The following is a 13,324-nucleotide window of genomic DNA, read 5'->3' as shown; positions in this document are numbered from 1 at the left end:
AAAAGAAAAAAAGGAAAGAGAAAGAAAGGAAGGAAGGAAGGAAGGAAGAAGGAAGGGAAAGGGAAAGGGAAAGGGAAAGACAGGCCAACAAGGATAAACCAGGATGAAATGTCATGCTCACAAGACTCAGGGGTAGCTCAGTGGTGAGCCCTAGGCCCTAGGCACCATTCCTAGAACCCTAGGGAAACAAACCCAACCTGAAATCGGTGGTATGCACTACAAGGGAGGTGTGGTCCTGTGATTTTAACCTGTGCTCTGAAGTCTGCAGGGGAACTTGGGCACTAGGCTGTGCTGCTCTCTGTGGGTTAGCTGGCCTCTGGGTGACTCAGTTTCCTTATCTGTAAGAGTAATAAGTGTAGCACCTTTTACCTTCCAAGATTGCTGCCAAAGCTCAATGAGAGAAATATCAGTCACGGAGAAAGGTGCTGGGACAAGGCGTGTTCAGTCACGGTGCCTGGGACATGGCCCATTCAGTCATGGCCCATTGGTGCTGGTCTCAGTGGCCTTAGGAAGATGGTACGAGATGTCTTTGGAGAACTCCCTTATGTGAGCAGTGATCTGCTCTGCATCCTGATTGTCTGCATCTTTATTTTCTATGATAAATATGCAAGAGTTTGAAACTCAGAAAAAGGTATTTGTGAAGAAACTGTGGCTGCATCAGGCTCAGTGTGGAAATGGATGGCAGAGACAGAGAGCATGCGCGTTGTAGCTGAGCCAGAGGCTCCTTTTCCCCATCTGTGCTCCTCACAAAACAGCAGCTGGTTCAGCTGAGTCTGAATCATAAAACACTGCTTTATTTTCTTTTTCAATCTTTGTGCGTGCGTGTGTGCGTGCGTGTGTATGTGTGTGCATGTGTGTGAGAGTGCTGGTCCTCGGGCTTGAACTCAGGGTCTGGGAACTGTCCCTGAGTTTTTTTTGCTCAAGGTTAGCCCTCTACCATTTGAGCCACAGCTTCATTTCCAGCTTTTAGGTGGTTAATTGGAAATAAGAGTTTCACAGACTTTCCTGCCCAGGCTAGCTTGGAATCTAGATCCTCAGATCTCAGCCTCCTGAGAAGCTAGGATTACAGCCCTGAGCCACCAGCACCCAGCTTATGTTTCTATCACTATGTCGTCCAGGCTAGCTTTGACCTCATGCTGCTCCTCCATGAGCTGAGTTACAGTCACAGGCCGCTGCACCCATCTATGAATAACAGTCTTACAGTGTTTCCCATTTTCTCTCTTAGGCGTGCCTTGATAGAAATCCAGAAGCTTTCCAACCCAAAATTGGGAAAGGCAAGTTGGGTGATGTCAAGCCACGGCACAACAAGGGCTGCAACTGCAAGCGGTCGGGCTGCCTGAAGAACTACTGCGAGTGCTATGAGGTCGGCCAGCGCCCCGCGGGGTCAGAGCGCACAAGCACACACTTGGGCCTAAGTCCATTTTGTGGTCAGAAAAACGTCACCACGTCTAGAAAGAAACCCAATCCCTTTCTTCTTTACAGGCTTTCTGAAAGGCTTCTCGCACTAGTTCAAATTAATTTCTCAACTAGGAGCTGAGCTGTGTGTTGAGAACATGAGCTGAAAGTCCTCTGGAGTCTGTGCTGTTCCCAGAGCGCCCCTGTGTGTCCAGTGGGAGGCCCGCGCGCCGCGCTGTCCGCAGCTGCCCCCTCCATCCTGAGCAGGGACAGAACACTCCCCGTGTGCACCAGGGCATCCTCATCCTCTGTTTTCCAGGGTAACTCCAGCGTGTCTCACCACTGTCTCAGAAGCCAGGATGGAGGACTAGCCAGCAAAGCCAGCACCTGTTCTTGGACAGAGACTTTTTTTTCCTTTTTCTTTTTCTTTTTTTTTTTTCTTTTTTTTTTAGGTCTAGAACCTGATGCTATTGCTCACTGGCTGGCGCTCTACCAACTGAGCCACACCTCCAAACCCAGAGTTTTTTTTTTAATCCAGCATTTCATGGTGGTAGACTCACTTGCTTTCCTCTTTTATCTCCCTCTTCTAGAAAGAAAAAATGAGGGGAGGGCTGGGAAGGTGGCTCAGTGGTAGAGTGCTTGCCTTGCATGCCTGAGGCCCTGGGTTCAATTCCTCAGCACCACATAATCAAAAAAAGAAAAAAGCCAGAAGTGGTGCTGTGGCTCAAGTGGTAGAGCGCTAGCCTTGAGCTGAAGAGCTGAGGGACAGCCCCCAGGCCCAGAGTTCAGGCCCCACGACGGGACCCAAAAAAAAAAAAAAAACTTAAAAAAAGAAAAAAAAAAAGGAAAAAACGAGGGGACCTTAGGCCCTATAGGAAGCAGTAAGGAGCTACCTGTTTTGCCGAACATCTTTAGGGATCTGTGGCTTTTCTAAAGTTGTTCTAGAACCACGTGCAGTAGGTGCCTCTGTAATCCTGCTATAATCCTCTATAACACTTGGCAGCTGAGGCAGGAAGATGGTTAAGTTCAAGGCAGGACCCTGTCTCTGAAGGAAAAAGATGCTTCACACAATCATGCTGAAGAAGGGGCTTGGTCATTCTGGAGACACAGGCTGTGACACCGCAGCCTGCTGTGTGAAGACAGAAAACACATGGAGGTAGCGTGTGAGACGCAGGTTATTGAAGCTCACAGCAGGAGATGGCTTACTAGCAAGGCAGATGTTCCCTGACTGGACTAGGAAGAGGCCATGAGGAGCACCCAGCACCCAGCACCCAGAGCTGCTCAGCATGCCCTCAAGGAGCGCTCCCTGAGCCCAGTGATGGCAGCTGACCTGGAGCACTTGTCCTTTCCCTAGTGTAGGGAGAGGACAGGGTCCACTGCACCTGCAGTGGCAGCCCCCACCCAGCCAGAGGGCCTTGTGTGACCAGCTGTCTCCTCCCCCTCCCCTCCCCCTCCCCCTCCCCCTCCCCCTCCCCTCCCCTCCCTCCCTTCCCCCTCCCCCTCCGGATAAGCTGGCTCAGCATGGGGAGAGATACTCTTCCAGAGGCCACTGTGTGCTGCTTCTCAGCTGCACCTGGGCGGGAAAGTGGCCCTCCAGGTAGCCCTGATTCCAGCATCTGGATCTTGGCCCACATTCACTGTGCTCTTGACAAGAGACTTAAGAAGGCTGAGGACACTTGAGGGATGGAGTCTTGTCAGTACTATACACACTCTAAGTGATCTGAGCACACAAAGCTTCTGAGAAAACAGAAAACACATTGCTGAAGTGAGACTTGAAGCAGTGAGTACCTTGGCATGAGGGGAGTGAGGGCAGCACAGCACCCCCGCCCAGCCTCCGGGCAGCACAGCCCCCCGCCCAGCCTCCGGGCAGCACCCAATACTTTCTGAAGGAGGCATGAAGGCAAAGGGCAGAGGTTGAACAGTTCTGAGAATTGTTCACAAAGGCTTGAGGACAGCTGGGCAGGGGTGTGAGCCCATTATCTCAGCTGCTTCAGAGACTGAGATCAGGGGAGTCTCTGTTCCCGCCAGCCCAACCTGAAAAGCTTCCAAGACCACATGTCATCAGAAAAAGCTGGGTAAGGGGCTGGGAAGGTGGCTCAGTGGTAGAGTGCCTGCCTTGCATGCCTGAAGCCCTGGGTTCCATTCCTCAGCACCACATAAGCAAAAAGAAAAAAGCCGGAAGTGGTGCTGTGGCTCAAGTGGTAAAGTGCTAGCCTTGAGCTGAAGAGCTGAGGGACAGCGCCCAGGCCCAGAGTTCAGGCCCACGACCAGATCCCCCCCACCCCTAAAGAAAAAACAACAAAAAAAAACAACCGAGTAAAGCCTGACACTGGTGGCTCATGCCTGTAATCCTACTTACCCAGAGGCTGAGATCAGAGAATCTTGGTTTGAAGCCAGCCTGGGCAGAAACATCCCTGAGACACTAATGAATCACAAAAAGCCAGAAGTAGAGCAGCAGTGACTTAGGTGGTAGAGCACTAGCCTTGAGCAAACGAAACTCAGAGACAGCCCCCAGGCCCTGAGTTCAAGCCCCAGGACTGCACAAAAGAAATGTAAATGGTAGGATCAAGGTTCAAGCCTGCTTGGACAAAAAGCGAGATCCCATCTCAACAACTAGGGAAAAAAGAACTGGGGCTTGATCAAGTGTTGGAATAGCTGCCTCGCTTGCTAAGTTCAAACTCCATACCACAAAAGAGAGAAGCCCAGAAATGCCTCTGAGGGACCTCAGCCACGCTTGGAGGTGGTCTCATTACCACACAGAGGACTGGATACCGGGGAGGACAGGGGGAGCTCCATGCTCAGCAGAGCGCCTCCACTGTCCCCAGTGCCCTGATGGATAAGAGGGAGGTGGCACAGGTGCTCGTGCCCTGCCCCCCCCAGCACCACAGCGTTGGGAGGGGTGGAGTCAGAGTCTACCTGCTGGGAGGGAGGGAGGTGGGCACCGGGCCCTGCCCCCCCCAGCACCGCAGCATCGGGAGGGATGGAGTCAGAGTCTATCTGCTGGAGGGAGCAGGAAGATGTCCAACAAGGTGTCCAGCAAGGCTCCACAGCATTCCCTGAGGCAGCGGGACTGTCCAGCACACCTCCCCCCTCCCGTGGCATGGGGAGCTCCGTCAGGCATTGTCCAGTGGGGTGCTTTGCTTCCCCAGTGAGGAGACAGAGCCCCCCCGGGACTCACCCCACTTTTACCTGCAGCACCACCGTGTCCCTGCAGCAGGATGCGGGGTACAGCTTGCTCTCCCCATGTCGCCACCTCTGCTCTTCTTGGGTTTTTGGCATGAACATTACCAACTGCACACACACACACGGGAGAAATGCAAGCCAATGTTAAGATTAAAAAAGAGTCTCACAGGGGCTGGGAAGGTGGCTCAGTGGTAGAGTGCTTGCCTTGCATGCCTGAGGCCCTGGGTTCGATTCCTCAGCACCACATAAGCAAAAGGAAAACAAGCTGGAAGTGGTGCTGTGGCTCAAGTGGTAGAGCGCTAGCCTTGAGCTGAAGAGCTGAGGGACAGCGCCCAGGCCCAGAGTTCAGGCCCCATGACCGGACCCCAGAAAAATAAAAATAAATAAAAAAGAGTCTTCAAAGCTTCATAGGACAGCCTAACTCTGTTGATACACTTTCTATTACCAGGCCAAAATTATGTGCTCCTCTATCTGCAAATGCATTGGCTGCAAAAACTATGAAGAAAGTCCAGAACGAAAATCACTGCTGAACCTGCCAAACTGCACAGAGACTGGAGATCTTGAGGGGCACCATCCTTTGTTACCTGGCAAATTTTCAGGACTACCAAAATTCAGAAAAGATAGGTAGGTCCACGGAGTGAGTGGGAGGGGAGTGAAGCAGCAGCTTCACGCGAGGGTGTGGGTGTGTGCAGGAAGCCGTCTCTGGCCACACTCGGGTTGCTCAGAGGGTCACTGGGGAGCTGCTTTGATCTGCGATTCTCTGTTGGAGACGCCCATTGGTGCAGATCAAATGGAGCGAGCAGAGCATCTCTGGCTCGGGCAGCAACTGCCCAGCCTGGTTCACTGAGTGCAGCCACAGTGCCCGTGCTGACACAGGCCCCCCTCCTGGAGAGCCTGCGCACCCCATGGTTTTGAAGCTGTGTTATAACCCAGGCAGGTCCTGAAGGTTGAGTGGTATTTTTCCTTGTATTAGACTTGATTTAAACAGTTTCTTTGAGGTCCTTGTAATGGGTCATATTGAAGTGCCAGCTGTCATTAATGAATGCATTTCAGTGTATTGGATAGAAACATGAGACACACCGAGGCTCAGCTGCCCCGGAGAGCCGTGTGTCCCACGGACAGTAAGGACGGTGGCCGTCTCTCCCACAGGCGGCCCTCCTCCTGCATCTCCTGGGAGGTGGTGGAGGCCACGTGCGCCTGCCTGCTGGCTCAAGGCGAGGAGGCGGAGAAGGAGCACTGCTCCGAGTGCCTGGCAGAGCAGAAGATCCTGGAGGAGTTCGGAAGGTGCTTGTCCCAGATTCTCCACATCGAGTTCAAATCCAAGGGCTTGAAAATGGAGTAGAATGCACAGGGGGGAGTGTGAATGCTTGCAGCCTCTGCCTCAGCATCGGCATGGCGGCCTGGAGGAGCCGGGGCCAGGGCTTAGCCACCATTAGGACCAAGTTCTTCTGGGCAGCCTAGAGAGGCTACTTAAGTGCTCCCTCAGGGCCAGGCCGGGTGTGAAGTCCACGGACAGCTAGGGGAGGGAACTCCTGTCATGGTGGAGGCTGGACGTGGTCCGTGAGCGGGGAGCAAGTCAGGCTGGAGTCAGCCTCGCACGGCTGCCAGCTCGCAAACTGGGCTGGTTTCTTTGTTTTTGTTGACCTTTGTTTTTCAGATTGGTTAGAAATAAACTCTCCAGATGGGTGTTAAGATACAACTTGAAACCTCTAGGGAGCACCCCAAGAAATTTCTGCAATAGAGATGTCCCCCTCCCCCCCCCCCCCCCCCCGCCAAGTCACGGGATTGTCAGGCTCCCTGGGGCCGTGGAGTGGGGGGAGGGAAGGAGGCTCTCATCAGGAGTGCAGCGTTTTGGGGCTTCAGATTGTGTCTAGTTTCTTGCATGTTTGTACATGAATTGTGGGAAAGCTCCATAATTATTGTTCTGATATTCTTAGTACTTGTAAAATATGGTTAAACTAGCTTGTAGAGACAGCAGGAAAGGTTAGGTATTATGTTGACTTTTTTGGTTCTATGCTGAGTGAATATGTAATTATTAACTTGGTGACTGAGAATGTATTTATCTTATAGCTCCCCTGAAATATATTGACATAGTGTTCTGCCACGTCTCTGTGTTGATTAAAATCATGTCGGCTGCTTGGGGCACAGAGCGGCCAGAGGAAGGAGACTGGCGGCGGCTGCAGCTGCAGGTGCGGGGTGCGTGGGGAAGCTGGCTTCGCAGAGCCAGATTTGGAGCAGCCTGCTGATGAGCAGGAGCGGCCCCCGGTCTCTGCGTTTGCAGCCCCTCTGCAGCCCGTTGGAAAACAGATTCCGAGCAGAAGCCTAGGTGAAGACAGATATAGCCGTCGCTCAAAAGAGGTGAGGGCAGCCCGGGACTCCTCCCCTCCAGCAGCCCCAGAATCCACAGCTGCCCGGTGCCTTCCAGAAAACAGCATGCTGCTGCCTGAGACGAGGCACAGCCTCCCGGGACTGCACTCATTTCCAGATATTTCCCAGTGCTAGCACAGGGTACGTGCTACATGAGCAGTTTTATACACTTGTACTTTTCCACTTATTTTTGTTGGTTTATATTGAGAGTCGAACTCAGGGCCTAGTGCTTGCTAGGCAGGCGCTCTACTACTTGAGCCACATGCCTTTCCTGTTAACTAGGTTTGGCCAGACCTTTTCCTTTAGTTATTTTTGGAATAGGGTTTCATGTTTAAGCCTGAGCTGGCCTGGACTACCATCCTATTTATGCCCCTTAAGTAGCTAGGATGGCAGGCATGTGCTACCCTGCCCACTATCGGTTGAAATGGGGTCTCACTAACTTTTTGTGTGAGCTGACCTCAAATCTCAACCCAACCAATCTCAGCCTCCCACGTAGTTGGAAATGCAGACCATGTATTATTATTATTACACCCTTTGGACTTTTGAAACAAAGCCCAGGCAGGACTTGAACTTGACATCCCTGCTTCAGTCTTCTGAGTGCTGGGATTACATGCATGTACCACCATGCTGGGTATGCATTTTTTCCCCTGGATATTTTCAGTCCACTCTGGGTTGAGTCTGAGGTTGGAAGCTGATGGCGGGCCTGTGGCATGGCCTCATCAGAACCCGACTTGTCCATTGGGCTGCAGTCAGCGTCGAAGCCGAGGACCACCTTCCACCCTCTCCTGAGAATCATCCCCTCCTCCGTCCCTTTGCTGGCAGGCCCCTCCCCCTCGCGCCCTTCCCCCCTTGTAGATGCTGCCACCTCCCCTTCTTCACCCAGTCCTTGAGGGAAAGTCTGGAGGAGAGGTGACGGCATGATGGGGGGATCCCCAGGGCAGCTCCTTGGGGGCGAGGTAAAGAGAGGCAGACTGGCAGCCACTAAGGTACTGAGCGCCTACTTAGGGTGGTGCCCCACGCGCTGGGGCAGGGGGCAGGAGGGGGACCCTTGCATGGGGCACTGGCCTGGGCCCTGTGGGGTGTACTGGAGTTTGCCAGCCCTGGAGAGGCGTGCACAGGCCGGAGGCCGGGCAGGGGCAGGTCTGGAGGATCCGGAGCTGGGGCTGAGCAGGGACAGGAATGAGGCAGGAAGGACACGGCGCGGCACAGCTTGGGCCGGGAGTGGCTGCTGCTGCTGGCCTGGGCTGGCAGAGGAGGCAGTCTCCTGACATGGGGCGGATCTCCTGGGCCACGAGAGGAGGAAGGCAGGTCTGGAGCCCGCAAGCCTCACTATGCAGAGGCAACGGCTGGGCAGGATCGGGATCTACTGTGCGCGTGGGCTGCTCTGTCCCCGGGACTGGGGGGGGGGTGCTGCGCTGGGTCACCTGGCCTGGCGTCTTCCCCACTCTGCTCTAGGAAGTGTTGCCTGCAGACGCAGCCAGTCCTCTGCCCGGAGGACAACGGAGAAAAGGCCGGGCACTGCTCCCCAGGCAAGCGGGCCAGGCCTCGCTAACTTAGTGGAGCTGTTAGGCTTTCCTCAGCACTGGCCCGTCTGTGGACTGTCTCCACTCCCCAGCACAGGCCTCCCCTCACCCCTGCGCACCGCATGGCCCTGCTTGGCCTCTTCTCAAGCCCCGCTGGCTCACCCTCTCCTCTGTCCCCCACACCCAGGGCGCCTGCACCTCCAGGCAGGCACCGTTCGCCTGTGTGCTTTGTTCGTGGCGGCCACACACTAGTCTTCTGTTAGGAAGATGGCGCATCGTGAGCTGGGCTGACCTGCAGGGACCCTGCTGGAAGCCAGCAAGGACAAGACAGACCCGACAGTCCCACCTCCAACCAACTGTGCAGAAGAAGCCGCAGTGGCGCTGTGGCTCGAGTGGTAGAGCGCCAGCCCCGAGCAAAAGAAACTCAGGGACAGCGCCCAGGCCCTGAGTTCAAGCCCCACAACCAACAAAAAATAAACATAATCACAGAAAATGATTTATAACCCTCAACAAGATGTGTCTCTTAAACACATTGTGCTGCTGCTGCTGCTGCTGCTGCAAGAGCCAGACCACTCAAATAGCTGCTGTTTTATTTATCACTCAAAACCCAAACCAAAAACAAAGCAGAGAAGAGGGACTGCCAGACGGACGGACGGGCGGGTGTCATCTTCAAGTGTGGCTCTGAAGGTCACACAGGTGGGCGTGGCCAGGGTGGCAGCCACGTCTTGGGGCTATTCTGGGTCTTCTGGGTCTTCTAAGGACGCGGCCCAGGGCAGGCCAGGCAGGCTGTCGAGGGCCCCGGCTTCTGGAGAGCAAAGGAGTGCACATAGGTGGCAAGTTCCAGAGAGCTACATGCCACCCACCCCGCACCCCGCACCCCGCACCCCGCACCCTGCACCCAGCACCCCGCACCCCGCACCCCCCGCTGGAATCCAGGGGAGCTCTTCTCCAAAGCCCAGGCTTCTGTCCTAACTTAGCTCAGCACCCTCCACCCCCAGTTTGAATGACTCAATCCTGCACTTCAAGAGCTTGACACAGCCGAGCCTCAGTCCTCAGTGGCGCTTTGACGAAGCACCTGCTTGAGCAATGACTGTGTCTCCTGGCAGAAAGACTTCCAGCTCACACGATGACAAACGGAGCAGGCCTGCCGCTGCAGGAACGCTGCACTCCCCCCGCGCTGGGCCCCCCGCCCGCGCTGGCCCCCCCCACGCTGGGCCCCCCCCCCCCCGCGCTGGGCCCCCCCACGCTGTGCCCCCCCAGGAAACTGGGTCACCCTGTAGCATCAGGGTCCCTAAGCCCCTCCCCTACATGCACCCAAGTCCTTCAGCCAAGTCAGGAGGAGCTGTGGTGCCAGCTGGCCGCTGATGAGAGCCACCCCAGAGAGAGATGCCAAGAGCCAGCAGGGCTTTGCCAAACCACCAGAAAACTGACCGGCACACATTGGCAGCCAATGCCTGCTGGAGGGACAAAGTGGCAATTCCATGCCAGCCGGTGTCCCGGGCCGGGCCCGGCCTCCAAGTGCTGGCTGCTGCCCCGTCTTGGGGATCCCTCCACCACAGGTGCTGACTGCGGGGGTCAAAGACCGTCCAGGACCAGAGCCCGCTCACTGGGGCTCAAAGGCTGCCCGAAGCTTCTGGAAAAGCCCTGTGCGCTGAGATCCGGCTCGTGGGTGGCCAGGTGGAGAACTCGGTTCCACACGGCCACCAAAGAACTGGGCTGGGCATTGGGTCACCAGGCCCAAATGTGGGCCAGGAGAAAGCTGTGTCCCAGAGCTCCCTCCCCTGGGAAGGTATGGCCCAGCATGCAGGGCGGCGGCAGGAGTCTGCCCCTTCCCCGAGGGTCTTCTGCAACCCTTTCATTAAAAAATAAAATCTCATTTCCCCCCCCCCCGCCCCCATTCTGCAGCGACGCTGGGTGCCCCCACGCTCTGCCGTGGGTCCCCTCCGCCCCAGCACCCCCCAGGCCAGAGCCTTCCACGAACCTTTGAGATGCAAGAAAGTCAGAAATTCGACCAGGGTGCGCACGATATTGTTCTCAGGCAGAGCAGGGTCGTAGCTCCCTGGGGGACAGAGAGATCGCCTGTCACAGCCTGCGGAGGAGGGGAGGAGCCGGCCGGCAGCGCTGCGAGGCCGCCGTGGTCGCTCCCTGGCCCTCGCCCCCCGGGCTCGCTGCTTCCAGCTTGGGCCTCACCGGGCTTGGCCGCCGCCCCGGCCTCCGCCTGCAGCTCCCTCTTGCCGGTGAGGCCCTGCTTGTCACTGAACGACTGGTGGCTGTCCACGGCATCTGCGGAGAGGGCGGAGTCCGGCTGCTGCCACTGGCTCTGCCCCTGTGGAGACCCCGGCCGAGCCCGCGGGCCGGACCACCCAGAACCACCACAGGGTGGGGACCCGCAACCCCGAAAACAAGTGGGCGCTCAAAAACTGTGAACTGCGATGGAACTGGACTTTTTTTCCCCCCAAAGAACAGGTGGACTGGAGTCAGAGGAAGAGGGAGGGAAGGAGGGAGGGGAGGGGAGGGGGCTGTGTGCAAACAGGGACGGACACCCCTGGGGGGCCTTGAAAGGGAAAGCCAAGTGGAGGTCACAAAACAACGGAACACAAAGAGCCAGGCTGCGCCCCAGAGAACAGCAATGGGGATGGGGGTGCGGGGCAGAGGGCAAGGCCCGGACACCACAACCTCACCGGGTCAGGACTGGGGGCGCTCTTCCTTTCTGTGGGGCCTGGGGACAGTGTGTGGACCTCAGGCCACCTGCAAGGGCAGCAGGACAGCAGGACAGCAGGGCCCCGCTGCCGCTCTGGGTCACCTCCACACCACCGAGCAGCAGAGCCCGGGCTGCCGCGACCCCTCTGCTGGGGGGTGAGGAGGAGGGAGGCTGCGCGCTGGGCGCCTGGAGGCAGGGGCAATTTTAGGGGGCGGCCGTCCAGACATGAATGCGCCCGTCCACCGTGGAGAGCCGGCTACTTCGGGACAGTTACCATCAAACACCACTGCCCAGGCCAGGGCAGCGGGAGGGGGACACGGACCGCGGCCCCGCCCTCTGCCCTCTGCCCTCTGCCCTCTGCCCTCTGCTCTGGTTCCCTCCACGCCTAGGTCCTGCTCCACCTAATGAAGCGGGGACCCTGGGGGAGCGCAGAGCCCGGCTCGGCCCGGCCCGGGGCTCGGGAGGGGCCCGGTCTGGTCTCGGGTCACCGCATGGGCTCCGGGGCGCTCGGGGGCTCGGGAGCAGCGTGGCCCCGGTGTTGGGCGGGGGAGGCTGAAGCAAAGCCTGGAGGGACCCCACTAAGAGGCGGGGAAGCTTCTGGAACAGGTGCTTGGGTCAAATGTGCAGCGCGGCGTGCGGACATCCTGGTGGGCAGGAGACGGAGAGGCCCCGGGCCCTGGGAAGCTGAGGAAGAGGGGGGCGAGGGGCCGCGGCACTCACGGGGGCCCAGGAGGTAGCCGGCGCTGTTGAGGGTCCAGCCCCGCTTCTCCTTGGCCTGGGCGGGGAACAAGGAAGGGGTCGGCGGGGCGGCGGGGCGCCGAGGCGGACGGCGCAGCGCGCTCCCCTCGGTGGGGCCCAGCCCGCCAGCCCCGGGCCCTTCGGCCCCGCGCGCTCCCCGCCCCGTCCTGCCGTCGGCCCCCGTCCCTCCCGGACCCGCCGTGCGCTCCAGCGGCCTGGGGACCCTTTCTCCCGCCGCCTTGTCCCGAGGTGCGGCTGTCCGTAGCCGTCCGTGCGTTCCGCGCGCCCCGCACTCACCGCTGTCCCGAGCCCCGTAGTGGTCGACAGGGCGGCGGCGAGCAGGAGCGCGGCAAGCAGGAGCGCGCGGACCCGGGCCATCTGCGGGGCACGGGGCGCGGGGTGACGCGGGGCGGGGTGGGGCACAGGACGCGGGGTGACGCGGGGCGCGGGGTGACGCGGGGCGGGGTGGGGCGCGGGGCGACGCGGGGCGCGGGGTGATGCGGGGCGTGGCGGTGGGGCCGGGGCGCGGCGGTGGGGCCGGGGCGCGGGGTGATGCGGGGCGGGGCGGTGGGGCCGGGGCGCGGAGTGATGCGGGGCGGGGCGGTGGGGCCGGGGCGCGGGGCGACGCGGGGCGCGGGATGATGCGGGGCGCGGCGGTGAGGCCGGGGCGCGGGATGATGCGGGGCGCAGCGGTGGGGCCGGGGCGCGGGGCGACGCGGGGCGCGGGGTGATGCGGGGCGCGGGATGATGCGGGGCGCAGCGGTGGGGCCGGGGCGCGGGGCGACGCGGGGCGCGGGGTGATGCGGGGCGCGGGATGATGCGGGGCGCGGCGGTGGGGCCGGGGCGCGGGTACCGTGAGCGGCGCGGGGCGGAGCGCGGCGGGGCCGGGTGCGGTGGCGGAGCGGGCGTCGGTGGCTGGGCGGGCGGGCGGCGCTCAGCACATGGCCGGCGGGCGAGGTGCGGGTCCCGAGCGTCCGCGGCCCAAGCCACCGCCGCCGTTATTTATCGGTGCGGAGTCCGCGTCACCGTCACCGTCACCGCCCACGCCCCCGCCTCCGCCGCCGCCTCGGCCCGCGGGGCCCGGACGCCGCCAGTGCCGGGACGCAGCCGTCCAGCCGGGCAGAGCCTGGCCCGGCGTGGGTCCCCGCGGTCCCCGAGGATGGCGGGGGGGGGGGGGGGAGGGAGACCCAGGCCCCCGGAGGATGAGGGGAGACCGAGCCCCCGAGGACGGCGGGGGGGGGACCCGGCCCCCCACAAGCGCCCCTCCGCGGCCAGAGCGCCCTGTGCCGCCCAGGGGAAGGCGCCTGGCCCGGAACTGCCGCGGGCGGCGCCCCCCCCCCCGCCCTCCCCGGCCGGGGCCCCGGGTCACAGGACCCGGTCACCGGTGGGGATGCACCGGCCCCTCGCGCTGGGGAGT

General features: G+C 59.7%; 2 protein-coding genes across 5 annotated transcripts in view; one reads left to right on the top strand and one right to left on the bottom strand.

The window, feature by feature from the left end:
• Tesmin (testis expressed metallothionein like protein) overlaps nucleotides 1–6,677 on the top strand; it is a 30,488-nt gene extending 23,811 nt beyond the window's left edge. For all 3 annotated transcript variants that reach the window (XM_070009577.1, XM_070009575.1, XM_070009576.1), the window contains 3 exons: nucleotides 1,226–1,363; nucleotides 5,027–5,202; nucleotides 5,728–6,677. In XM_070009577.1, coding sequence (XP_069865678.1) covers nucleotides 1,226–1,363; nucleotides 5,027–5,202; nucleotides 5,728–5,920 — 507 coding nt within the window. In that variant the 3' untranslated portion in view covers nucleotides 5,921–6,677. The remainder of the gene's footprint in view (nucleotides 1–1,225; nucleotides 1,364–5,026; nucleotides 5,203–5,727) is intronic.
• Nucleotides 6,678–9,119: 2,442 nt separating this feature from the next.
• On the bottom strand, nucleotides 9,120–12,871 carry Gal (galanin and GMAP prepropeptide). 2 transcript variants are annotated; one of them, XM_070009636.1, is made up of 6 exons: nucleotides 12,761–12,871; nucleotides 12,205–12,285; nucleotides 11,890–11,944; nucleotides 10,659–10,751; nucleotides 10,450–10,527; nucleotides 9,120–9,273 (listed from the first exon to the last, which is right to left on the bottom strand). In XM_070009636.1, the coding sequence occupies exons 2-6, from the start codon at nucleotides 12,283–12,285 to the stop codon at nucleotides 9,200–9,202; spliced, it is 381 nt and encodes a 126-aa protein (XP_069865737.1). In that variant the 5' UTR covers nucleotides 12,761–12,871; the 3' UTR covers nucleotides 9,120–9,199. The 2 variants fall into 2 exon arrangements, with proteins under 2 accessions (XP_069865737.1, XP_069865738.1); XM_070009637.1 differs by having other exon boundaries at nucleotides 9,120–9,270.
• Between the last annotated feature and the right edge of the window lie 453 nt (nucleotides 12,872–13,324).

This window comes from Dipodomys merriami, unplaced genomic scaffold, assembly GCF_024711535.1.
Source record: "Dipodomys merriami isolate MVZ:Mamm:240054 unplaced genomic scaffold, mDipMer1.0.p SCAF_78, whole genome shotgun sequence".
Taxonomy (NCBI): domain Eukaryota; kingdom Metazoa; phylum Chordata; class Mammalia; order Rodentia; family Heteromyidae; genus Dipodomys; species Dipodomys merriami.
The sequence above is the reverse complement of the archived record's forward strand: the minus strand, read 5'-3'. Positions and strand labels throughout refer to the sequence as shown.

Excerpts from the sequence above, each read along its gene's own strand:
- Gal (XM_070009636.1), bottom strand. The coding sequence starts at position 12,285 with ATGGCCCGGGTCCGCGCGCTCCTGCTTGCCGCGCTCCTGCTCGCCGCC. Across the intron at positions 11,945-12,204 it reads CTACGGGGCTCGGGACAGCG|GCCAAGGAGAAGCGGGGCTG; the intron begins GTGAGTGCGGGG and ends TTCCCCGCCCAG. Across the intron at positions 9,274-10,449 it reads GACTTTCTTGCATCTCAAAG|AAGCCGGGGCCCTCGACAGC; the intron begins GTTCGTGGAAGG and ends TTTGCTCTCCAG.